Raw genomic sequence first — 27812 nt, 5'->3', positions numbered from 1 at the left:
TTTGGTTTACTACATTTGACCTGTGTATCACACTAAACATACAAAATAACAAGAAGTAATTAATCCATAATCCATTAAATGATGCATTGTTAGTGTAACTGTGACCCTTCTATGTGAAATGAGAGCAGAACACTGGGCTACGGCTCAAACTACCCGACGACAGTGTAGCACAGACAGAGGTCATTGTGTACAGCACCTAAAACACCCTTTACACTATTAAAACCTTTTCAGGTACACTTGAACAACTCATTTATACTGATGTTTTTGTACAGCAGGTCAGAAATATATATTTAGATACAAACTAATCAAACTCCGTTATCTGACTGGTGTGTGTGAAATGAAAAGAGGAGAATCGCTTAAATCAATGAACACACAGCAAAGTGCCAAGATTCTCCTAATCACATCAGGATAACAAAGAGCCAGGTAGTCAGAGATCTGAGATTTCAATCCATCGATGGGACTTTATCGCATTTTCTGGAAGATTTGCTGTAGCCGTTGAGCTCCGGATGTTCATATATTATTTCCTACAAACACCCTGTGACACAGAAGCTACCGTCAAAGTGAAACTGCACCAACGCTTCGGTATTAAACGTTAAAATTCATTTAGATAAAAATAAAAAACGACAAGAATAAAACCCTACAGGCATAAAAAAATATTCCTCTTTTAGTTTTCATGATACATTTCAAGTACACTAAGTTGAATTCACATCAAGTTTAGAACATCTCAAAGCAGAAGCACTAAATTCACTCACATCATCATAAGCTTGAGTTGAACTATGTGTTTGACACGGACAGCTCTTTAGAGAAATTCATTCTCATGTATTTTGTGCAGAGATTCCTCTTCTGTATGTAAACTGAGCTGCCAGCTCATCTTGAACTATTTAGCGCAGCATGTTAGCACAGACGCACGTCCGAGTGATTGTTCACATTCACAATAATAATATGAAATCAGTGCCGAGGCAGCACTGAATATTGCACGTTCAAACGTCTGAGACACAATAGTACTCTGTACAGTATGTACACAATATCTGTGCTCTGTGTCTCCAGAGTGTGCGTTAGGCCAGGGGTTTCTCTCTGCCCCCCCGCAGAGTCGGGTCAGGGTTTGTTGATATGTGTGGTTTTGGATGGGTGTTTGTAGAGTTTCTTTGGGATTTTGAGTTTCAAGAATTGCACTTGACTTATTTTGTATCACGCACAAGAGTTTAAGAAAGATATGCAACCCATCCAAAAGCCCTGAACATGCATTATGCTTAACTGGTACTATTGGGTTTTGTAATTACATATTTTTAAAAATAGTTTTATGTTAATCAATTGCTGTAAAAATACTTTTTTTTTAGTTTAAACATTTGTATGCACTTCTGGTATGCAATCATATTTTCTTCATTTAACACCATAGTTTGTTACAGTAATAATCAGCAGTCCGCAAACTTCAATGCCCTCTAGGGCAGTGGTCCCCAACCCCCGAGCCGTACTGATCTGTGGATCAATTGGTACCGGGCCGCACAATAAATCATTAATTATTTCCATTTTATTTATTATCTGAGATCTTTTAATCTAAAAATCTTTTGTTTTGAAAAATGACCATATTTTCTCGGTTACATCTCGTTCACTTGAGCGCCAAAATTTACCACAAGCAGCAAAATGAGTAAGTAACAGATGACTTTAGAAAGTTTCTTTGTGAAAGGGAAAAGGCCCAGTGAAGGATCCATAAACTGCCAAGGAATGGATCCGCAACCCATTTGTCAACAAATCAGATGAATCCAGCATTTTTTTGCAAGAAGATCAACTGCTGGAGATCCCAAATGACGGCAGCCGTTCACATAATGCGTCTTTTCCACATGCATGCTCGTTATTATTAATGAAGGAGCAATGCGCAGGAGCGGCGCACCCAGTTGCTGCGCACCGCAAGTCACGTGACATGAACTGATCGATTAGCTTTATATTGTGTATGGAATATACAAATATTGATAGACTAGTTATCTCAGACAAACACTGCAGTGCTTTTTAATTTTCTGCAGCAATGTTTTGTTAGCTTGTCATCCTGTGAGAAAACGATTGATGGTGGTCTAGCACCCCTCGGCCACGGTAAAACTGTAAAATTGTCAAGCACTGACCGGTCCACGGTGGTAAAAAGGTTGGAGACCACTGCTCTAGGGTACATCCTATGGAAAATCAGAAAGCTTGTCAATTAAAAGTCCTTAAAAGGACAAACAAAACTAAATATCACATTAAAAAATTATTAAAAAAGTGATCAATCATCTTCAATTATCTTACCTTAGATTGAAATTCAAATGTATTGTAAAGGCTGAATAATTTAGTGATTGAGTTTCGAACAACAATACTTAATGGAAAATTGGCATTTTTTAAGGAACATTAAAATTAATTAAGAATTATTCCACAGGATCACCACAGAGCCACACTCGATAATAAAAATTTCCAAAATTAAGGGTAGACACTCATATGGGCAGTACCATCTTTGTTTTCCCCTTAAAAATTTCAATAGAGAGTAGATAAGGCCTTGAGGCTTGGAGGGGCCCACAGTGTCTGGGGTGAAGGGGGGTGCAATTTTTTACCTAGGGGAGTCCCCCTCCCAAATGCCCAGAGTAGAAACCTGTGCAGCATAGGACCCAGAACACCAAGCCATTGCTTAAGGGTACACCAATGTACATCTTAAGGGGACAACATATGCAAATGCACATCATATTCCAAAAATGGCCCAATTCAGGATACTGCCCCAGTGACAAGCTGTGGTATCTCTAAAGGTCAAATAATTTTTGCACATTCTTTTCTAACAGTGCACAACAGTAAGGAAGCTGAGAGCCATAACAGCGCTAATATATAGCGAAACCCACAGAATACAAAATCTGTGAGGTCTCATCTAAGTTTTGCAGCAAATTCAAACACCAACAGCACTTCCACTGACACAAATGGGTCCATCTTCACACATTCTCAATCTTTCACGATCAAGGAATAATCCCAAATAAGAATGGTCACCATTAAAAACATGGAACACTTGGAAGTGATCCTTTTTTTGATATTGAGTGATGTGACAAATGTTCTCTTTAATTTTTAGATCTTGATCACGTTTTATTTCTGCAATGTTGTTTTGATGTATGTATTATGTTCTTTTGGAGCTGAACTGAACAAGAGCAGTTGTGCCTCAAAAAAAGATGTAGATGATCCTGGAAGATCACTGACTCTCTCTCCATCTTTTTCTCTTCTGCTCTCAATCTCCATTCATCTCCATCACCTTTTCTGTAAGTATTTCCCGGAAGGTCGATAGCTGTTTCATCTGCTCTGTCTGCATTGAGTGTCTCCTCATGAGTTTCTTCTTCATCTTGAAGTCTGGCCCACGTTTTGGGGATGAAGGTGCGACCGGGAGCAGGATCTTGCTCCCTGAGTGAACGGGAGAAGTGGGCTTTCCATTGGCACGGATATCAGGAATAGGTCGCTGGGGATTGATGTTGAGGGGTGGAAGAAACCCAGGTCGAGTGTGGGAGATGTGGTCCAAGAGGAGAGTCCCTGATCCCCGCCTTTCCAGCAGTCCTGTGGGACGCCGCCGCATTGTGATAGGAGATACTGAGTTGGGAATGCTCTCCAGAGACTCTCGAGAAGAGCTTGTGAGCAATGACAAAGGAGAGGCATTGTATTTGCGGCGCTCAACCGAGACGCGTCCAGAATCTGGAGATCCAGGGATGGAGGTAGGACACAGGTGAGTGTCCGACTCGTAGTGCTCCATGCGGGTGAGTTTAGGGTGTGGTAAACCGCGGATTCCCGCTGATGCCTGAGCCACATTGTCTTGAGTCTCAGGAGCTGTGTTTCTACGATACAGTGATTGGTGCTGATTAACTTTATCTGCCCAGGAAGAGCCACAAAGTGCAGCACAGTCTTCTGAACAGGACCGGTCCATCAGCTTTGGAGAGGATGGGTCATGGGTCTCTATACTGTGCCTACGTGACAGGAGAGGTCTGCCTGGACCAGAAACTGTCATCCCATTCATCTCCGAGACCAGTTTGTCCTCTTCTGCTAAATCGCCCTCTATCCTCTCAGCTCGCTCAGCAAGTACAGAAGGAGCAACCAGACCCCAAGGCTCAGAGTTCAGTCTTTTCAGAAGCTTGCGGGGCGGTGGTCTCCGCTCCCCTTGTGGTCTGCTGGATGGTAGCGGAAGTGCTGAAGTCATGGCAAAGCTGAAGATACCTTCCTCCTCTTCACTAGGGCCAGATCCAGTGGTATGGATCTCTACTTCTGATGGAGACATGCAAGCAGGGGAGAGCTTGTCCACTATACCAGGAGATGGTGGGGAGTTCAGGTATTGTTTGGTCTTTTTAGTGCCAGAGGGAGATGTATCAGTGGTAATGATGATAACCTCTTTGCCTTTGGCTTTGCAGGCATCCAGTAGGACCTGGAGAGTGTCCCGATCACCCTTATTGATGGCATGTACAAGTGCAGAAGCCCCAGAGTAGTCTTTCAAGCTGGGATCAGCACCGTTTTCCAGCAGCAGGGACACCACCTCTTTGCCTGCCAGTTCTGCACATGCATGCATCAAAGCAGTCCGGCCCGTTTTATCAGGAATATTTGGGTCTGCACCCTTCTCCAACAGGTAGCGCACCATTCTTTGCCGGGTTTGTGGATCATCGTATCCCGCCAGACAGGCCGCTATAATGGGTGTCTCTCCTCGCTCATTCCCTTCATTGATATAAGCTCCGCCCTCAAGTAGGAGGCGGGCAAGGCGGAGTTTACCATGAAACACTGCCTTCAGAAGGGCATTGCCCTCTGTGTGCAAGGCCCCTCCATCACCCATGATGTTTTGCTCTCCCCTTCTGGAATCCCAGAATCTCCCACCTCTCTCCTCCGGCTCTAACAATGTTGGTACATCCTACCTCGAACCTGCAACATAAACAAATAAAAGTAACTTGTCATGAGGTATGTTTGGCATTTTTATATTACTAACTGGGCTTTCACATCGCCACTGGGAAGAGTGTCAGAATTCTATATGGCTGCCTTGCCAACGATGATATGCTTTCAAAGCATTGCTGACAAGAGCATCATTGGCTTTGGCCGCCCTGCCATTGGCACTCTGACAATCAACCATGTTTACATGTTTTCTAACTATGTAAACCAATAGACTAATATAACTACTGTATATAAACCATTAAAATCTGTTTGTGTAGTGAGGCTCTTGCATTCATGTTTAAGTGCCAGCCTAATTCCAACATGCTGTTTATGGAAGGTGTTTAATAGCCTTGTTCTTCACATTAACATGAATTTGTGTGCATCCTACATTCAAACTGGGAAACCCTCATAGCAATAACCAAACTCTGCTTTTGTCTTACTTAGGAACTCATGTGGTCAGAACCAATGTTTATTGGACTGCATTCTCTGGAATTCCCTCAAGTGGTGGACTTGTACATTCTGGTAAGTTGCCGCCAAACTGCGTCATATCCCATGACCATAAACTTTTCTAGATGCACATACAATTCAAAACGTGCTGCGCCACAATAACAATATTATGTTCTTGCCTAAAATACTCTATACAGTGGTCCCTCATTAATCGTGGGAGTTACATTCTAAAAATAGCCTGTAATAGGTGAAATCCTTGAAGTAGTCCTCTTTATTTTTTACAATTATTAAAGATATTTTAAGGCTGTAAAACCCCTCACTACCCACTTTATACACTTTTCTCAGACAGACACTAACATTTTCACACTTTTCCCTCTTGTTTAAACACTCTCATAACTTCAACCTTCTGTTAGCATGTCCAGAAGTCCAACTGTTTGTGCGATGTTAGCGTCTTCCTCTGCCTTTTGGGTGTTAACGCAGGTGCCTTTGACAGTGCAGAATGTTTCGTTGACATTGTGGGGTTTGTTGGGGAGAAAACTTGCAAACATACAGTACAGCACTTCAGACTTACACTGCTAGCAATCAAAGATTTATGTAAAACAGAGGAGATTGATTGACAATAGTCTACAGTCAATCAGGATGCAGAACACAATGCACTAATCAGAACGCAGAATACTATATGCTGTAAAAAACATGTCAAATTGCACTAAAAAAAAATTGCAAAACTGCAATGCCAAGGGTTTTAACATGGCGACAAGCTAGACAGACATACAACTCAACGCTCCTACCACAGATGGCCAGATTTTGAACTTTAGGACACTTTGAGATATTCAACAGACGAAATAGCCTCAGAGTTCAACTGTGGTAACAATGAATTTTGCTTCGCAAATCCTGACAGCGAAGAAGCTAACGCTAGCACCAAGCTAACAGGTGACGCTACAATGAAAAGCGGAAAGAACGAGGTGATGAATGCTCTCGCAGATATAAAACCCTTTTTTGCATCTCAATTCGAAGGCATTCTGAATGCTATTTAAGGAATTTAAAATGAAATTTCCAAACTTGGAGGCAGATTATAAGAGGCGGAACATCGAATTAGCGAAACTGAGGACAATGTGGAAAAGCTATACAGAAACTGCAATGCGTAACCGCGAAAGATGAACCGCATTTTGGCAAGGGACCACTGTATTTAATTATTTTTCTACACACCAATCCAGAGAAGCAAAGTAATTATGTATATTATTATATATAGTCAGAATTATTAGCCCCCTTTTGAGTTATTTTTTTCAAATATTTTCCAAATGATGTTTAACAGAGCAAGAAAATTTTCACAGTATGTCTGATAAAATTTTTTCTTCTGGAGAAAGTCTTATTTGTTTAATTTAGGCTAGAATAAAAGCAGTTTTTAAAAACCATTTTAAGGTAAAAATTATAAGCCCCTGTAAGTTATATATTTTTCAACTGTCTACAGAACAAACCATCGTTATACAATAACTTATCTAATTACCCTAACCTAATTAACCTAGTTAAGCCTTTAAGCTGTATAGAAGTGTCTTAAAAAATATCTAGTCAAATATTATTTACTGTCAACATAAAATATATAAAATATATAAATGAATTATTAAAACTTTTGTTTAGAAATGTGTTGAATAAATCTTCTCTCTGTTAAACAAAAATTGGGGGAAAAATAAACAGGAGGGCTAATAATTCTGACTTCAACTGTGTGTATATATATATATATATATATATATATATATATATATATATATATATATATATATATATATATATATATATATATAGTCATACAAAATATTTTGCACAATAATTCTATTTTTCAACTTAAGAACTGCACAAGCTTAAGACACAATCAATTGAGTAAGACATTAATTACAATATGGCATGTATGAAATGTGATATCATTACTTTAAAACATTTCATATTTTGATCCATATGATGCTTAACTTTTATTTTTAGTTTAGTTATTTAATAGAGCTGAAAGACATTTTGACTCTAATTTAAATAATTAAAGATTTAAATTTATATTGTCCATGCATTGAGATTTCTAGTGTTTTTGTCAAGTAATTCAATTACTCATCGAAAAATTTAATTACGGGGCGACACGGTGGTGCACTGGGTAGCGCTGTCGCCTCACAGCAAGAAGGTCGCTGGTTCAAGCCTCGGCTAGGTTAGTTGGCATTTCTGTGTGGTGTTTGCATGTTCTCCCCGTGTTTGTGTGGGTTTCCTCTGGGTGCTCCGGTTTCCCCCACAAGTCCAAAGACATGCGCTATAGGTGAATTGAATAAGCGAAATTGTCCGTAGTGTATGTGTGTGAATGAGTGTGTATGGATGTTTCTCCAGTGATGGCTTGCAGCTGGAAGGGCATCCGCTATGTAACACATATGCTGGATAAGTTGGCGGTTCATTCTGCTGTGGCGACCCCAGATTAATAAAGGGTCAAAGCCGAAAAGAACATGAATGAATGAAAACTAAATTTCTTTTCAGACAATATAAATACATTTTTAATGATGTCATTTGTAATTAGTAGTTAATTATTTCTTAAGTACCTAACCCAACACTGGTTGTCAGTTAGTCATGTACCCAATGCATTAACTACAGCTAAGCCAAACCATATTGTATAGCACTGACGTCTTATTTTGTTGCGTTCTGAACACTGTGTCCTGTACGCTGACACTCTGTGCAGCCCTGTACTCTTTAACACACTCTCCTCTTCATCTTCTCTGTAATGAAGGCAGGAGAGACGATGATAATGGCAGTCGAGTAAAGAAAAGAAAATTGAATTCCTGAGTAGTGCAAAGAGCATCCAGACATGTGACAAGTCAGTCAGCTCCGCACACGAAAGAAATGATTTATGATGTGTGTATACATCTTACACAAAGCAGATATCAGAAATACACGAACACAAAAAAATGATGTTGTCTGAAATTGCTTCACTGTTATCTGACATTTAGCAACTGCAAAATAAGGCAAATAAACCTTGTTTAACAGAATTACTGAACGTTTTGGAGCTGAAAAATCTGTGTGGGCTGGCATTAGTGTGAAAGATGATTATAATAACCATTACACCAATACAAATCCTAGCCTAAAATATACCGTGCTTTGGGGTGCACGTTCAAAACATCAATCAGAAATCTTCCAATTGTGCAACATATGAGCTTTATCATATGTATGAACGTGGGCCAGCAGATCACTACAGTAACTATCTTGGTAAGATGATTAAAGCAAGTGATGAGGGTGGGATAGAAGGGCATCCAGTCCAATAATAGCACCACTAACATGCCGCAGCTATCAAAAATCAACTCAGACTTATTTGAAATTCAATGAGCCAGATGCCATATTGATACAGGCGCTGTGAGGATGAAGCTCCGCCTCTTTTCAAACCCAAACCGATCAATAAGAAACTGATCTACACAAACAGAGCAGAGGAGGATCACATTGGCTTGACTCTAATTTTGCCGTTGATCATGTATTGTCATGAAGGATTGTCAGGCTGGTTCAGCTCTGAAAGCTGGTAACATTACCCGAGGTCAATATGGGAATTCGCAAGGGTGTATCTGTTTAACAGGATTTACTTGCTATTTATTTTTGCACTGCTTTTTACATCATAATCTGTTGAACACAACGAGAGTCCTACTTTTCTCATATATGACTAGTTTGATTTATTTCCAGTGGTCTTCCTGTCGCTGCAGCTTTGCATGAAGATCCCGAACTCTAGGGATATAGAGCAGGGATTAACAAAGATGTATTTTGACTAAAAACAGCCCAGCACCCCTTCTGGCTCAGGACAACACAAAATGGATGACAATGCACTTATTATGTACACCACCATTCAGATGTTTAGACTATACATTTCTTTGTTCAGCATTAATTAAACCAATCAAAACTTAGTTGCATTTGATCAAAGACATTGATCATGTTAAATATATAGTGTTCAGCAGAATTGAGTTCACCCCATTTTGAAAATGAATAGTTTTACCCATTTCTCAGTGAACATAGGCAATGTATTTTGGTGCATTTAAACAAAACAGATTTATTAAACAGATATATATATTAAAATAATATTTTAGTCACCAAACAGATTTAGAAATTGAAAGATAATACATTTAAATTCAAGCAAAATATTGCAAAAAAAAATTACAACCTACAAAATTTCAACTAAATTTTTGCGTCTCTTGATTTTTCCTCTTATTTAAATTTGTATTTAATATTTTTCTATAACATATAAATTTGGCTGTACTAGTTTTTAGACCGTTATCATAAGTTATTTTGTTAGATAATCTCCAGATTTGGCTTCAGTACTGACTAATCTAATGTATATGCACAAATATAATATTGTATTGCTTCCTATTAAAAATATCAATTTAAAAGATAGATTTGTGAGGGGTGTACCATATATATATATATATATATATATATATATATATATATATATATATATATATATATATTGTGTCTCAAAAAATTCTAGCAAAATTATTTCTGTCAGAATTTCATAAAAATAATTAGATGGCAAACAGATAAAATTATATAATATTTATACATTTTCCACCCCGCCTTATTTAATCCATTCCACCTTTTGTCTAGTTTTTAGTCGGAAATTCACAAAGAATACTGGAAGCACTGTAGCCTTTCAGCTCTCGTAAGCTTTTGATCAAACTCTTATCTCAATTCGAAAACAACATTTTAATTTAAGCCTTACGCAGCTAAAAATAAATACGTCATTATTACGCCATCGCCAAGGAAAGTAAATACAATAATTATTCTAGTGCACAGATTGCGCTGTTATTCCTGTAGGAAATTTAGTGATTATTATTCCTGTAGTACGATAAGCAGTCTTATTTTGTATGATATATATATATATATATATATATATATATATATATATATATATATATATATATATATATATATATATATATATATATATATATATATATATATATATAATATATAAATATATTGCTTTAAAACGATAAATGTCTTTGATCAGATTAAACTGTTATGTGACACTAAAGACTGGAGTACTGATGCTTAAAATACAGCTTCTTTTTCTTTGGAAACTGTCACACAGAATTTGATACTACTTTTATTGCTGTATTTTTTATTAAATAAAAAGCATCCTTGCCAGCCATAATAAAGCATTAAAAAATGTAACATGGCCAAACATGGCATATACAGTATAGTGTAAGCATATATGTTTATGTTCTTCAAGGAGAGTGCACCTAAAAACGAAGATTTGCATTTCTCATAGCATTCAAATGGGACTTTTTTCTTTATTGAAACAATAAAGAAGATTATTAGCTCTAACTTTTTAGCTCTCCTCCGTGATTCTTAAAATTCAAGTCAGAAAACAGTTAGAAAACATAAACAGGCAAAATTAAACGAATGGCTGTGGCTCCTGACCATACATTGAGGTCTTATTGAACAAAAATGGTCTGATTATCTCAATAATTCACAGCCAAACAATTCTGAGTCCTTCATGACTTCTTAAAGGGATAGTTCACCCAAAAATGAAAATTTGCTTGATGTTTACTTTCCGTCAAATGGTTCCAAACCTTTGTGAATTTTTTTATTCTGCTGAACACAAAAGAAGATACTTTGAAGAAAGCTAAAAACCTGTATGCCAACTTGATTTCACCAGGTAGGACATGTTCCTGGGTTAACATCTATGTTGATCCTGGAACAACATTTAAATCAGCCAATCAGAATTAAGGGATACCGTTTACCATTTATGTAAATTTTAGGCTTACGGTTAGGTTTAGGCACTTCTACATGATTGTTATCCAACTATTATTCCCCTCGGGAATAATTTACAGTTATGATTGGGTTTAGGGGTAGGGAATATGTATGGATTACATTTTCAAACCAAAAATGATGTTCCAGGATTAACATAGATGTAAATCCAGGATCGCATCGTACTTGGCAAAATCATGACGAGCAAACCTGTAACCACTGATTTCCATAATAGGAAATTTAGGTATTTACAATGGAAGTCATTGGATACCAGTTTTCAACATTCTACTAAATCTCTTCTTTTGTGTTCAACAAATAAATTGTTTGGAACAAGTGAAGGGAGAGTAAATGATGCCAGAATTTTCTGTTTTGGGTCAACAAAAATCACTTTAAGACCTCAATATTTTATCAGGAGCCATTGGTATTCATTTTGTTTTACCTGTATATATATTTTTTTATATTATTTTGAATCTCAAACTGCTTGTAGCAAGTGACTTTTTATGAATCAGGGTCACAGTTTATAATAAACTGTAATAATAATAAATAAAAATAAATAAATAAATAAACATTTACATTATACAGTTGAAGACAAATATATAAATATTAGTCATTCGGCCTCCTGTGAATTTTCCTTTTTAAATATTTCCCAAATGATGTTTAACAGAGCAAATAATTTTTCACAGTATTTCCTATAATATTTTTTCTTCTGGAGAAAGTCTTATTTGTTTTATTTTGGCTAGATTAAAAGCAGTTTTAATGTTTTTAAAAGCATTTTGAGGTCAATATTATTAGATACCTTAAGCAATATTTATTTTTCGACTGTCTACAGATCAAACCATCATTATACAATGATTTGCTTAATTACCCTAGCTTGTAGTAACCTAGTTGAGCATTTAAATGTCTAGTATCTTAAAAAAATATCTAGTAAAATATTATGTACTGTCATTATGGCAAAGATATTAGAAATGTTATTAGAAATGAGTTAGTCAAATTTTTAAAAATGTGTTGAAAAAAAATCTCTCTGTTAAATAGAAATTGCGGGAAAAAAATCTACAAATATACAGGAGGCTAATAATTCTGACTTCAACTGTACATAAACTTGATTTGCAGCTATTCTACCGCTGATTTACAGTCCAGTTACACACCAGAATTGGTCCCAGTGCTCCGTAACCCAGTCTATTCCTGCGGATATGAAGAAAACAAAATATGGAGAGTATATGTGCGAGCTGTGCCCAATTCACAACCCTCCTGCATCACACCAGCACACCCACAGACCGCGAGCTGCTCCTCCTGGCTGCCGTATTAAGGAATTCTCTGTGATTTCCAAGCCAGCTCACCCCAAGAAAGAAAGAGGAATGCTACTGTTTTCACATCAAGATTATAGGAGGTGGAGGGGAACATGGAGAAAAGAACTCTTTGAAAGTGTAATCGCAAAAAAATCCCCCTTTAAGAGAGCGGGTTCTCTGAGATTGGAGACAGTGAGGTTAATCTCCTGTCTCACACACACACATACACACATACATACAGGCAGACAGCATGGATGACTCATCTCCATGATAGACTTACTGGAGAGATGTGGCACAAAGACTTGGGGCAGGCATCGTCTCTCAAGAGATCAGCCTGCCGAAACGCAAAGGCGTCCTGCTATGTATTCTGACCTGACCAGGCAGTTTTAAAGTGCTCCTATTATTCTTTTTTGGTTAATGACTTACATGTAGTGCGTAATGCAGCTGTCTGTGAATATCAAAGGACAAGATTCAAAGAAGGGAGAAACACTTTCTGTCTGAAATGAGTCGTCAGTAATTCAGTCTTGCTTTCTGAACCAGATTTATGCATTATGACAGTTTATGGTCTTGCATTGGCTGCCTTCAAACAACATCTGCTTCCACCGTATAAAGATTAGTTCACTCAAAAAAAATCAACATTCGTAAGCTGTTTGGACAGAACTGTGTGTAGGTATAGTGTTTCCACAGTCGTACTGGAGTGATAGAAACACAATAAGTCTCTTTTTTAAAATTTCCTGACGTTAAAATAGGATCCAAATCCCTGCAATTCTGAGGCCCACCACAACATGATGTAGGAGTGCAGTTTTCTCCGCCCACCGAATTGATTACAGCCACATATTAACAAGTCTCCATAGTAACATGTATAAACATATCCACAAGACAGGATGTGCGCAAAGCAACTGGGATTAAAAGATCTGTTCAGCTCTCTGTGATCATCTGCACCTCAAGAACGAGTTTCAAATGTTTTTAAAACAGTGCTTGTTTGTAATAAAGACAGTAAAATCGCTACGTAATTCAATTCAAGTACAATTATAAAAGAAGACGCTTCAATCCCAGTTTGTGGACGTTAAATCAGGTTTATTTTGTAAATTAACATAACGGATATTCAGTGTTGGGCAAGCGACTTGAAATTGAACCGCATTATGGGACATTGATCTTTGATCTGTGGGCTTTTGATGCTAAAATTCAAATCTTATTCCACTTTTATTGACATTTTAGTAGATTGAAATCAGTGTTGGGCAAGCTGCTAGAAAAATGTAGTGAGCTAAACTATTAGCTACTCTACTTAAAATGTAGCTTAACTACACTAAAAGCTACCCTCTGGGAAATGTAGCAAGCTAAGCTAAAAGTTAAGCTGGCAAAAAGCAGCTTAGCTACATCCAAGCTATTTTTGCAATTTTTATTTTTAAATCGAAGCAACTTAAATCCAAGTCAATCATATTTTAGTGATCAATAAAACTGTCAATGAAACATATGAGGCAGAATTGTTCAGTTTTTGCATTTACTGTAAATAATACGCTGTACAAAACAGAAACACGTTATAGTATATAACAGCAAACACAAAAAAATCCAGTAAAACCAGGTGTTACACATTTAAAATACTATAGTAATTTATAGTAAATGGAAATATTTAGGAATAACCATTATATTGTATATATATTTACAGCTCTTCATTAATGAATTACACTTCATAAAGTAGTATCATTAGTAACTATCATAAACCAAATATTACCACATGTTTTAGCCTTTTGTACAGTAAACTATTCATTCATTCATTTTCTTTTCGACTTAGTCCCTTTAACAATCTGGGGTCGCCACAGCGGAATGAATCACCAAATTATCCAGCATGTTTCACGCAGCGGATGCCCTACAACCCATCACTGGGAAACACCCATACACTTCCACCCACACACATACACTGCAGACAATTTAGCTTATTCAATTCACCTATAGCGCATGTCTTTGGGCTTGTGGGGGAAACCGGAGCACCTGGAGGAAACACACGCCAACACAGGGAGAACATTCAAACTCCACACAGAAATGCCAACTGACCCAGCCGAGGCTCGGACCGGTGACCTTCTTGCAGTGAGGCAAGCGCGCTACTCATTGCGCCACCCACTGCGCCACCGTGCTGCCTGTACAGTAAACTATATATATATATGCCACATGTCGTTCCAACCACCTGAGAACTTCATTCATGTTCAGGACAGAAATTAGGATTTTTTAGATGAAATTCGAGAGCTCCCCCATCCTCCATTGACAGCAACTCTCCCGAGACGTTCAAATGTTTACATGGAAATGACAACAGATGCATTTGTGTAAATGGCCCCTCGGAGAGCGTGTAAATGGCCCGTTAGAGAGACTAGATCCTTGAACAAATAATTTTAGACACTGTTAAAAAGGAGCTGAATTAAATTAAATTAAATTAAATTAAATTAAATTAAATTAAATTAAATTAAATTAAATTAAATTAAATTAAATTAAATTAAATTTCCTTTGGCTTAATCCCTTTATTAATCTGGGGTCACCACAGCGGAATGAACCGCCAAATATTCCAGCATATGTTTTACTCAGCGGATGCCCTTCCACCTGCAACCCAGTACTGAGAAACACTCTCCTTTACACACACAGTCCTACACTAGGGCCAATTTAGTTCAACTAGTTCACTTACACTGTATGTCTTTGGACTGTGGGGGAAAATGGAGCACCCGGAGGAAATCAGCATGCAAACTCCACACAGAAATGGCAACTGACTTAGCCGGGACTCAGCCGGGGCTTAGTTCCTTTATTAATCAGGGGTCGCCACAGCGGAATGAACCGCCAACTTATCCATCACATGTTTTACGCAGCAGATGCCCTTCCAGCCACAACCCAATACTGGGAAACACCCAAACACACTCTTTCACACACATACACTACAGCCAATTTAGCTTACCCAATTCACCTATGGCACATGTCTTTAGGCTGTGGGAGAAACCAGAGCACCTGGAGAAAACTCACGTGAACACAGGGAGAACATGCAAACTCCACACAGAAATGCCAACTGACCCAGCCGAGGCTCGAACCAGCTACCTTCTTGCTGTGAGGCGGTATTATATAGTATTATATTATATTGTCTTTTGACTCTGATGGATGTAAACTATTGAAAAAACACTACAATTAAAATGAAAATATCAAAACGAGAGCACTCTAAATACTCCAGTGAAATTGAACACAGTAAACTCAGCTGGGTCCAGTATTTTTTAGACACCAGTGTTCGTCAAAACATCTTACAGAAGCCGAGCAAAGGATGACAGACTTGATTTCTGAGTGAACAATCCCTTTAAGGACATCAGACAGGGCTTTTGTTCTGATTAATGTCAAGACCTTTATTTTGAAGTTGAATTCAATTGCTCTCGTCTGTGATCACGATTCACAGGTCTTCTTTATTTAATCAAAAGTCTCTTTTCTTGTTTCCCTTGCTTTTGTTCAAGTATTCAGTAACACAGAGAAGCTTCCACTGTCTCATGATACTAATAACCAGTTTTTAGTGCAGTTTCAATAAAGATGCTGCAGGAGTTTCCCATACTTCAGAAAATGCTGGGTTGTTGCTACCATTAGGTTTATTTTATTAGGTGTTATGTTTTAAACCCAATGGTTTGTTTGTCCACATTTTACCCTAATTTGGACTGAAATAAACAGAGTGTGTGTAGAGTGTTTTAAATCAGAGCTAATATATATACATATAGCTCCATGCAGTTATTCTTGCGCCAACATCTGTGTTTTCAAAAATAATAACCTGTTCTCTCAGTTAATTTGCACTCTTTAGAGATACTGAAGGGGTATTTATACACAGACTGATTAAACCCAGAACACCTGGTACAGTTCTGAGAGGGATTGTGAGTTTTACAGTCATGCATTAGCCAGATGCTGAGACTTACATTGCATTCAACACATAAACCTGATCAGCTCCATCAGTTTTGTCTTTGACTCCACAGAACACATGAGCAAAAATTCAAAACAAAGGTCTTGACAGACAAACAAAACAGCTCTGTCACTCCAAAATAGATGTTATGTCAAATAATAAAGTCAATACTCTTTCAGTTTATGGACAAAAAAAACATCATCATCTTTCTGTCAACATTTCTGAGGTTTTGTTTACACCAGGTTAAAAATTAACAGTAGCTTGTGGCAATAAATGCTATTAAAATGAACAAAATTCCACATAAATTCAAGGTAAGGTATTGCAAAAGACATTCATGTACAACTAAACTAACCTGCTACGGGTGTCACTGTTGATTTAACTGAATAAAGAGTGTTAATTAACAGCATTACATTTAGATTTGATCTGATTTTCCCACTTTTTTGCAGTGCTGAGCCTTATAACCATTCATTCATTTTCTTTTTGGCTTAGTCCCTTTATTAATCAGGGGTTGTCTGATTATCCAACTTATCTAACATGTTTTTACGCAGTGGACGCCCTTCCAGCCGCAACCTAACTGGGAAACACCTATACACACTCTTTCACACACATACACTACAGCCAATTTAGCTTATTCAATTCAGCTATAGTGCATGTCTTTGGACGTGTGGGGGAAACAAGAGCACCCGGAGAAAACCCACACCAACATGGGGAGAACATGCAAACTCCACACAGAAATACCAACTGACCCAGCCGGGGCTCGAACCAGCGACCTTCTTGCTGTGAGGCGATCGTGCTACCCACTGCAGCACCGTAACGCCAACAGCCTTATAGCCAATAACACAAGTTTAGCTTTTGAATGCAGCAGCCAATCAGAAGAGTTTATATTAGTCATGTTTTTATCTGCATCTCACAGTTTTATTGAAAATAAATGCACTGATACTTTTGTACAATCTCATCATACACAGCAGAGTACTGAAATGGTAGGAGTAAAAGGTTGATTTAGCAGCTTCATTATTAGAACAAAGGTTTTAGCAGTACTTGCGCTAGACTAATATTATGACCTGTTGTGTTTTGTATGTGCACTTTGGAATATGTGCCCAGGGCTGCATGTCTGAGAACCAAGAAATATGTACCACCCTCTATCATTCATTTTACACACAAAAGGCCACCATCTTTTGTGTGTAAAACAAATGATAGAAGGCGGTACCACTTAGGGCTGCATGAACAATTAAAAAAGATTGCGATCTCAATTCGACCCTACACACCATCCTAATTTAGCTTTTCTGCGATTCAGCCAATTACATTTTCGAGGTCTGGAGAGAAGCGTAAAGGCTCCCGCACAAGTCTTCACATTCTTTTATATACGTGGACACTTCCAAACGATGTTAAAAGTGTCACATACTCTATTTATAAGGCATAATTCACCCAAAAATGTCATTTCTGTCTTCATGTAATGATGTAGTCGTGGCTGCGAAATCATACGTGCACACCTGTCATTTTTCCCAGAATTCTCCCGTATTATCTATCCCGCTATCATCCCGTAAAGGTATTTTCCTGTATTTCTCCTGTATTTTAAGTCTTTCTCTGAAGGGTGGCAATAAACATTAAAGAGCCGATCCTCCCTATACACAACCCATACCGCTGAACCACCAGGGGACTCCCCTTTTTCTTAAATGTGAGTCTGTTCTGTGCTTTTGGCATGAAAACGTAAGGGTAAGATGGAGGAGGAGGCATTCAAGACGAATTCAAAGAGTCTTGATGAACTCTGGGAGTCCTGCAAGAACGCTTTCTTTGCCATTCCAGATGACTTTATTAATAAGTTATTTGAGTCACTGCAGAGATGTATGGATGCAGTCCTCCAAGCCCATGGGAGTCTTACACAATATTAATTCATTTTCCACTGCACCATGACTTTATATTCTATACTGTACATTATTTCTGTTAAGTGATAAGACTTTTGTCTAAGCAAAGTCAGACCTTACTGTCCTAATTAAATAATTAAAAATCAAGGCATGATCATATTTTATTTTGGTAAAGTAAGTGTAATCTAGAGGTCTTTACCTTTCATATAAGCCACTTCTGATACCAAATGATCAACTAGAAGTCAAGATATTATTTGTTGCTCCTAAAACTTGGATAGGCGACAAGACTTTTGTCAGGTAGTGTAAACCTATACATTGTCCTCTTCAAACTGTGTCCAAAGGTTGATTCGGCATGATAGGTGCCCTTTAATTTTAGGGGTCTTAAAAAAAAAAAAGAGCCTGCTTCCAATAAAAAGTGGAGTGTTTCTTTAAGATGGTCAATCAATATTGGGTGTACACCAACTTTGATGTTAACAAACACATCAGACAAAATGACAGCCTGAACGATTGAATCTGTCAGATAAATCAGATTTAAACAAAACCCAAGCTCTTCCCAGCATTCCCTATGGATCATGGAGCGTGTATACACATTGAAGAGCTATCTGACATGACCAAAATAACCTCTCCTGTCTTGAGGACAGCAGGAGGCAGGCGAAACACCATGCGGTCTTGTCGGGACAAATCGTATCTAATTCTTTCTGTTGATTGAAATGAGTATCATGTCTTCATCGTCACGCCCCAGAGATCCACCACCCTCCAGCTCTCTTCTTTCTTTCTTTCCTTCTTTCTTTCTTTCTTTCTTTCTTTCTGTCTGTCTGTCTGTCTGTCTGTCTGTCTGTCTGTCTGTCTATCTATCTATCTATCTATCTATCTATCTATTAGGGGTGTCAAAATGAATTGTTTCTTCGGTGCATCGTGATGCAGATAGGGACAATTCGATATCAGTTCAGTAATAGGTCATAACCGGTTATTATGTACTGATGTCATTTATCTCCTATGCGCGATGTCGCAATAGAATACTATGGCGAAAAAGGTGAGGGCGAGTAAACAAAATGCTCCTTCTACTTAAAAAGTAGATAATTATGCACAGTTCAACTGCTTGTAAGTTTGCTGAAAAGTCTAGGACGCTGTAAAAATCCATCTCTGCCTCTCTCTCTCTCTCTCACTTGGGACATTTGAGCCGCTGGGGTGTTTGTGAGGTAACTTTTCCTCTCCTCTCGGCTGTTAAAGCGATACTTGTGGATCCAGAGTTTTCTTCAATGTGTCTATTATGGATTACCTGTGATAACTGCACATTATGCACATATAGACTGTAACCGCGGCTGTTCTTCCCGCATCACTTTAATTTCTAAAGCCAATCGCAGCCCTTTCTGTTGAGCAGGTGAGACAATGACCAATCACAGGGGTGTAAGACCTCGCTTGACAGCCCTCAAAAAGCAAGCGGGACAATATTTAAATGAGTTTATTTGCTATAAATGCTCATGTTGTATTCTGTGCATGTCTTTGAGTTTTGTTTGATACATTCGAAAAGAGTGTTTTCTTTGAGCAGGTTTAATTAAAGGTACAGTTCAAATATCTGACTGCTTGTATTATAGGACAAAATTGTATTACAAAAAATATATAATTATTAATATATTTATAGATTTAAATTTTTAAAAATTCTTGTGTTGTGAAGAAAAAACCTGTTTATGGAAAGCATCGTCAATGCACCGTGATATCGAATTTAACCGAATAGATGGCATGATAATCTATCTATCTGTCTGTCTGTCTGTCGGTGGGTGGGTCTATTTGGATGTCTGTCTGTCTGTCTGTCTGTCTGTCTGTCTGTCTGTCTGTAGATAAATGCCTATCTATCTATCTATCTATCTATCTATCTATCTATCTATCTATCTATCTATCTATCTATCTATCTATCTATCTATCTATCTATCTGTCTGTCTGTCTGTCTGTCTGTCTGTCTGTCTGTCTGTCTGTCTGTAGATAAATGCCTATCTATCTATCTATCTATCTATCTATCTATCTATCTATCTATCTATCTATCTATCTATCTATCTATCTATCTATCTATCTATCTATCTATCTATCTATCTATCTATCTATCTATCTATCTATCTATCTATCTATCTGATGTCTGTCTGTCTGTCTATCTAGATGTCTGTCTGTCTGTCTGTCTGTCTGTCTATCTAGATGTCTGTCTGTCTGTCTGTCTGTCTGTCTATCTTTGTTTTAATGCAATATCAGCAGCATTGGATATATTCATGGCAAAAACTATACTAAATATACAAAATATAACATGCAATCATATCAGTTTCTTAATAAACAACACTGAAAATAGACATATTCAATCTTTTAGTTTGATTAATGATAAATAATCTAAAAACTCCACCTTTTTAAACAATTCCCTTAAACTATTTTCCAAATAAAAGCGTTCTCTAATTCCGGCTCTCTCTTTTACACAACACGAGTGTGCTTGTTCGACTGGAGGCTTCATCTGAGGTTGCCCATGACCAGAAAGGGCTGCGCAGTCAAGCGTTTTTCGGCCCAGCAAGCGCTCTATGCTGCTGTTTGCCTCATTAGATCACACGGATCAAGGCAGGTGCAATCACTTTCACAGCAGCTGAGCGAACAGCATCCGTCAGCGGCGCATGGTGACCCTGTGACCCAGTCGCATCACCACCGCTCAGGCAATTCATCACTCATATTGGCAGCTTCAAAAAGAGCCGTCCTGCAGAGAGGCAACGAGATTATCTCCTTCATGCTAAACGTCTTAAATGCTCCTGACACGTTCCTCCAAACTGCCTGTGCTGCTGTTTGTGTTCATTCGGTGTTGTTTACTTATAGTCTCGCTGTCATTTTCAGTCATGCCGAGTTCGCTTTTCTTCTACACTTGGTCTGTAATGAGATGAATGACAACACAAGCACTTGAGTCGACTAGATTGAGTGTGCAGTCATTTACAGAGCTGGGAATGAATTTTCCTCCAATTCGAGAGCAATCTGTATGTCTTACTTTCACACAAGCACATACCAATGTGTTCTGGAACTGTGGATCTCAGGGATATACTGTTTTATGTAGACAGGAACGCAGCATCATCAAAAATCTGATGATTGATGCACTAGCCAGAATATAGGATGCATTTAAGCAGTGCTTCTCAACCACATTCCTGGAAGGCCACCAGCTCTACACATTTTCCATGTCTCCTTAATCAAACACACCTGATTCAGATCATCAGCTCATAGAGACTGAAAGACCTGTAATGGGTGTGACAGACAAAGGAGACATCCAAAACATGCAGTGTTGGTGGTCCTCCAGGAACGTAGTTGAGAAACACTGCATTTAAAGACTGTTATTTATTTTTATTTATTTTTTTTTTTGTCAATTGGCTAATTTTCATTATTTTTTTTACCTACAAATTTTACCAATAAATAAAATGTTATTCTTCAAATAACTGTAAAAAAGGTTTTTACTGTTTTATTGTTTGGTTTTTATTTATTTATTTTTATTTTTTGTTTATTTATGCATTAGGCCAGTGTTTCCCAACTCTTTTCCTGGAGGCACACCAACAGTACATATTTTGGATGTCCCCCTAACCTGACTAATTAACTTCAGGTTTTGGAGTCTCTTCTTATGTTCTAATTAGGTGATTCAGGTGTGTTTGATTAGGGAGACATTGAAAATGTGTACTGTTGGTGTGCCTTCAGGAACAGGGTTGGGAAACACTGCATTAGGCAAATGGCCAAAAAATAGTCAAATGACTAATTTTTATAATTGTTTTACCTATAGTAAAATAAAATAGTCCTTTTTTAATTTCATGCTTCAAATAACTGTAATTCTTTACTGTTTTATTGTTTGGTTTTTATTTATTTATGTATTTATTCATTTATTTATTTACTTATTTATTTATTTATGCATTAGGCAAATGACCAAAAAATTCAAATGGCTAATTTGAGTCCTTTTTTAATCTTATACTTCAAATAACTGTACTTTTTTTTTTTTTTTTACTGTTTTATGATTTATCAAAGTTATAATTTATAACACAATAATTTAAACTAAACCTGAATAATTTGGTCACATCTCTTTTACTATTCCAATTGATCTATTATTAAATCTTAACCATATGTTTCTCTTACTATTCCAATATAATTCTTATACTTGAAATAGTACTTGTATTTCTATACAGTAAAGATTATGCCTTACAATGATTTAAAAAAATGATAATCTAATAATATCTCAATATCTCTCTTATTCTTCCAATTACTTTTGCAATTGTATGGAAACATTACCATACAGTAAAATGAATGTTCTAATTTTATGTATTATAACATATTTATGCATAAAATTAGCACATAAATTTTACTGGTTAAACGTTTATATATATAAACGTATATACATATACAGTATATATTATACACCGATGCACCGATATGGATTTTTGGGTCGATATTGACAACCAATAACTCTTTAGATTTGGAGGCCAGTGACCGATATATAAGCCAATAAAACTAAATATTTCAAAATGTTGTATTTTTATACAATGAACGAAAAAGTTTGAACTGATCATAGAATAGCCTACTCAAAGCAAAAAAAACAATAATTTCAAAATTGGAATGTAATTATATAGACATATACTCACGATTTCACATGAATCGGCAAGCCGAAAATAAATGATTTCCTATTCTTCATAGCAAATTAACAAGCAACTTACATGCTGAATAAAAATAATATGTTAAATAACAAAATGGCATTTAATTAACAAACAAGTTTAATAAATATATGAAGAGTTTAGATGCAAAAACTTCTAAATGCTGTCTGAGATTTTCCTCTAAAATGAGCATTTTAATCAGGCTCGTGTGTATGTTCAGTAATATCACTTTTATGGCAAAGATTAAGTCCTTTTCCTGGTCTTTAAAGTAAAATAACTCAACCATAAACAAAAGGAGGCTGAAAAAATTTTTCATTTTTAATGGGAATTTCAGACGGAACTTAGAGGTTTTTGCATGTGAACTCTTCATATTTTAAATAAAAGAAAACGAAAATGAAAGAACTGAAACCAGCTCAACTGTTCTCGAATAAAAAGTGCTACAGTAATGTACAATTGTCATTTGACACTTTTATTACCACACAAAGTAATTTATCTTTCATATATCAGTTATTAATATCTGATTTAAGTTTTGCCAGCATGCGTTGACTGCTTCATCAAACATACATAATATATATAGCATTCAGTGCTCAGCATCATTGAGTACAGCTCATTTTGAAAATAAATATTTGTATCCATTTCTCAGTGAATATAGGCAATGTGATTTGGTGCATTTAAACAGATTTATTAAACAGATATATTTTATTAAATAATATTTTAATGACCAAACATATTTAGAAATTGAACGATAAAACAATTAATTTCAAGCAAAATATTGCAAAAAAAAATTACAACCAACTATTTTTTTTTTTTTTTTTTGCTTCTCTTGATTTTTCCTCTTATTAAATTTGTATTTAATATTTTTCTATAACATATAAATTTGGCTGTACTAGTTTTTGGACCATTATCGTAAGTTATTTTGTTAGATAAGCTCCGGATTTGGCTTCAGTACTGACTAATCTAACGTATTTGCACAAATATAGTATATAGCTTCCTATTAAAAATTTGAATTTAAAAGATATTTGTGAGGGGTGCACTTATCTTTGCTGAACACTGTATATTTCAAATTAAAACTGGTGTAAAACACTTTTTAAAATACTCAATCGCTCTTTTAAAAGGCTTAACTTTCTTTATACAAAATAAAATTAGTTTTGTTTTCCTCATTTTGAAGAGTAATATACAGTATATGGGGCATCTTTTCGATATCTTTAGCAACATTCACTTCTACGCCAAGACTACCACGCATACATGTCCAAAAACATGCATTGCATGTTCAAAAAAACTTGCTCACTGTATTCCAAAATCCATTACTTCATTCAAACATAACCAGACGTGAAAATAAACAGCATAATTCCACGAGACTCGATCACGTGAGTGAAATATTAGATAGTCAAGGCTTACGATAAGTGAGTCGCTCCCGATTAAGTGTCGCTGTCCGCGGTGCTGAACATCAGTCTTAAAACGGAGCCGTTTCAGTGCGTTACAGACTCGATTTGCCCTCCAGCTGCAAATATCTTCAGCTCAAGACTATTTTTAGTCTCGAAGCATCAAATTTGGTGTCTATTCACGTCAGCTCTCTGCCTGACGCAAAGCTTCAGTGTCCACAAATGAACTTCCAAGCACCAAACACACACACACACACTTCAATCCTCTGCAAACCAAAGCTTCACATTAATCCTCCTATATATTTAAATAATCACCAAATAAACTCATTATTAAAACATCAATCCCAAAACCCAACCCTTCAGACATCCAGTAAATCTTAAAGAGCGTCTTTAAGGAAATGCCAGCACAGTCGGCGCAGCTGAGAATCCAAATCGCGCGAATTCACACCGCAGTGAACGCTCATGAAGCCCTATGAACAGCTGCAGCCACATGTGCATCGTTCCTCCAATAAAACATTTGCATTTACCTTCACATCTAAAAATAAGCAGCCAGCGACCATTTCTGAACAGCGCGCAAGCATCCCGGCGCAAAATGCACGCTTTACAACGACACGCAACGACTTTTAAAAAATGGAGTGTAAAAGTGATGCATTAGGAAAGATTGACCAAGGAAATGTTAAGACATCGCTGCAATACGAAGGAATGAAGCTCATTACAAAATAATAAATATGAAATAATAACAATAATGCAACATTCTGAAAGATGCATTTGCAGCAGACTATGCTTCGAGAGGCTCTTACCGTATATCTGCCGTCTTCAGTCCATCAGAGCGCTTGATTTCAGCCCGAGAATCCAGCTGCTGTCTGCTGATCCCCGTGTCTTACATCCCCCACATCATCTCTCCTCCTGCGAGCGAGAGTTTGGGAGACTCTGCGGGGGCGTGCGGTGGGCAGTGAGCTGATGCGAGGCTCCCACGATCAGCTCCAGCTTCACTGACTGCCCGCACATGCACATGACCAGCTCTGCTTTCCACTAGGGGGGAAACTTATTCAATTAGCTCAATTCTTTGATTCTTACATTGCATTATTAGTTTTATGCACCCTATCATGTGTGTGTGTGCTGTGTAGAGGATGTTTGATGCAGAATATGTTAGTTTTGCAATAATAATGATGATAATATTCATGGAATTGATGCATGTCGGTTAATATGATTTTGATTCTTGATGATATTTAGGAAATGTGTGTGTTTGTGTGTGTGCAGCAGGGCAAAGCTGATCTAATCAGGCTCTGTGCCTGCTCTAGATTATGCAACGGTGTATTAAACACATGCGATATATAAAATTAGCCAGATCTGACCAATGTTTAAGGGATAGTTCACCCAAAATTGGGAAATTCTGTCATTTACTCTTGTCACAAACCTTTTTGAGTTGAACACAAAAGAAGTTATTTTGAAAATGTTGAAAACCTGAAACTATTGACTTTCATAATGTTTGTTTTTCCTACTATGGAAGTCAATGGTTACAGGTTCCTAACATTTTTCAAACTATCTTATTTCGTGTTCAACAGAAAAAGAAAACTGGTATGGAATTGATTGAGGATGAGTAATTAGTGAATTTTTATGAGGGCTTAAGAATGCATTGTTGGTGCACTCATTTGTTTTAGAATTTAGCATTTAGCTATATTTAGAAGTTGATATTTAAAACTGTATTTTGCGCAAACATACTAGGGTTGTGCAATATATAATTTCAGAATCGACATGGCAATGTGTGCATTTGCAACACTCACGTTGCAGGATTGTTAACAATTATATTTAGCACATTTTGGAAGAGGTGATTTGTGGAAAATAATAGAATGAAAGTTTATCATTTGCATATTCTTTGTGACTTTGATATGACTGTATTTTCTTGTGCCTGAATGATTTAAAATCACTTAACCCTTGTGCACTGTTTCAATGTACTACCCTTTCATTATGTTTGGGATGAAGACATCCACTATATTAAACTGCTGTAAATATTCATCAGATAAATTGTTTTTTGAATAAATCTGTTAATCAACCTCAGTCCTGATCAAAACTACTAAATATTTTAGACAATTAAAATCCTGTTTTAACTCAAAATTATAAATGATGACACTGATTTGGTGAAAAAAACACTCAAAATGACGTATTTTCAATATAAAAAGTAATTATGGATTGGATTTTTTTTACGTTTTATGTCTTGCATGTCTTGGACATGTGAATGATTAGTAACAACATTGCCTTTGGTGCATTGTTAGTTTTTGTGCAGCATAAGATTTACATTTTTCCCCTAATTTACTGTTGGTGGCTGTTTTTGGCCCATTATACATTATAACCACATTCTTTAATTGCAAAGCCACCATTCAGTATAATTATTTAATCTTGATGGTTGGTGGTTTTCCTTGTTGGAAAGAGGTAACATTTCTCATTTTTACTGTTGATCATTGGTTAACCCTTTAAAATCTTAGTTTCTGGATTTTGTATGGAGTTATATATTCAATTATTATTCAATTTCTGTACCTCAATACTGTTAAGACTGCACAGAAAACCATAAAGCACTGCGTTTTTCATTTGTATTTATCATATTTATTATAATTTATGTAGATGCACTACTCTACAAAGTCATTTCAGTCAATCTAAAATTAGTCCAGTCATCTGGTGAAATTGTATTCATGTGGTAAAAAATGCAGAACATTTAAGCAGTGTGTATGTAACAACACAAAAACTCTAAGAGTTTACTCTGTGTAAAGATGCGGTGTCACATTAAATCCATGTAAAACACAAATTTTGCCATATTTGATGCACTAAAACCCTCAACTTGTTCCATGGCTGTATTTATTTCAGAAATCAGCAAATTTCTATTTTGTTTGCAGCCCCTGTGCAGTTTCTGTTACTGTTTTCCAGAGTAAATGTTGTATATTTAAGTTAAACTGCACCTATTTTACCCCTTTTTGAGATTTAAGATGACTCTTTTGTGTCTCCAGAATGTGTCTGTAAAGTTTCAGCTCAAAATACCCATCAGAATATTTATTATACCTTTAAAAACATTGAGATTTTCTGCTCTAAACACAGTATAGCTGTTTTTGTGGGACAATCCCTTTAATGCTAGTTCTCCCAGCCCACCGTTCCCTTGTGCCTGTCAGAGTGTGTCTCAAACTCTGGCTGCGTCAGATAAAAAGCACAGTGACAGACAAAAAGGATGCAGATCTCACAACGTTTGTGAGAAATACTACAGTAAAAACTTTACCAATGATTATTATTTAATGTATTTGTTGCAGAGCTGCAACGATGAGTCTTTTAATCCCGGTTGCTTTGCGCACGTCCTGTCTTATGGATATGAATATATGATTTACTACGGAGACATGTTAATCAGCAGCTGTCAATCAATTTGAGGGGGCGGAGAAACCATACTCCTACATTACATAGCAGTCTGCCTCAAAATGGGAGGGATTTGGATCCTATTTTAACATCAGGAAATTTATAAAAGAGACCTATTGTGTTTATAACACTCCAATATGACTGTGGACACACTATACCTACACACAGATCTGTCCAAACAGCTTACAAAAGATTATTTTTATCATAAGTGCCCTTTAAATCTGACTTATGGGAACATTTAAGCATTGTGTGCA

General features: G+C 36.8%; 1 protein-coding gene across 1 annotated transcript; it reads right to left on the bottom strand.

Moving 5' to 3' along the window:
* LOC130242736 (ankyrin repeat domain-containing protein 34A) lies at positions 1-25149 on the bottom strand. Its single transcript, XM_056474616.1, has 2 exons — positions 24966-25149; positions 1-4887 (listed from the first exon to the last, which is right to left on the bottom strand). The coding sequence occupies exon 2, from the start codon at positions 4799-4801 to the stop codon at positions 3227-3229; it is 1575 nt and encodes a 524-aa protein (XP_056330591.1). The 5' UTR covers positions 4802-4887; positions 24966-25149; the 3' UTR covers positions 1-3226.
* Between the last annotated feature and the right edge of the window lie 2663 nt (positions 25150-27812).

This window comes from Danio aesculapii, chromosome 16 (genome assembly GCF_903798145.1).
Source record: "Danio aesculapii chromosome 16, fDanAes4.1, whole genome shotgun sequence".
NCBI lineage: Eukaryota > Metazoa > Chordata > Actinopteri > Cypriniformes > Danionidae > Danio > Danio aesculapii.
The sequence above is the reverse complement of the archived record's forward strand: the minus strand, read 5'-3'. Positions and strand labels throughout refer to the sequence as shown.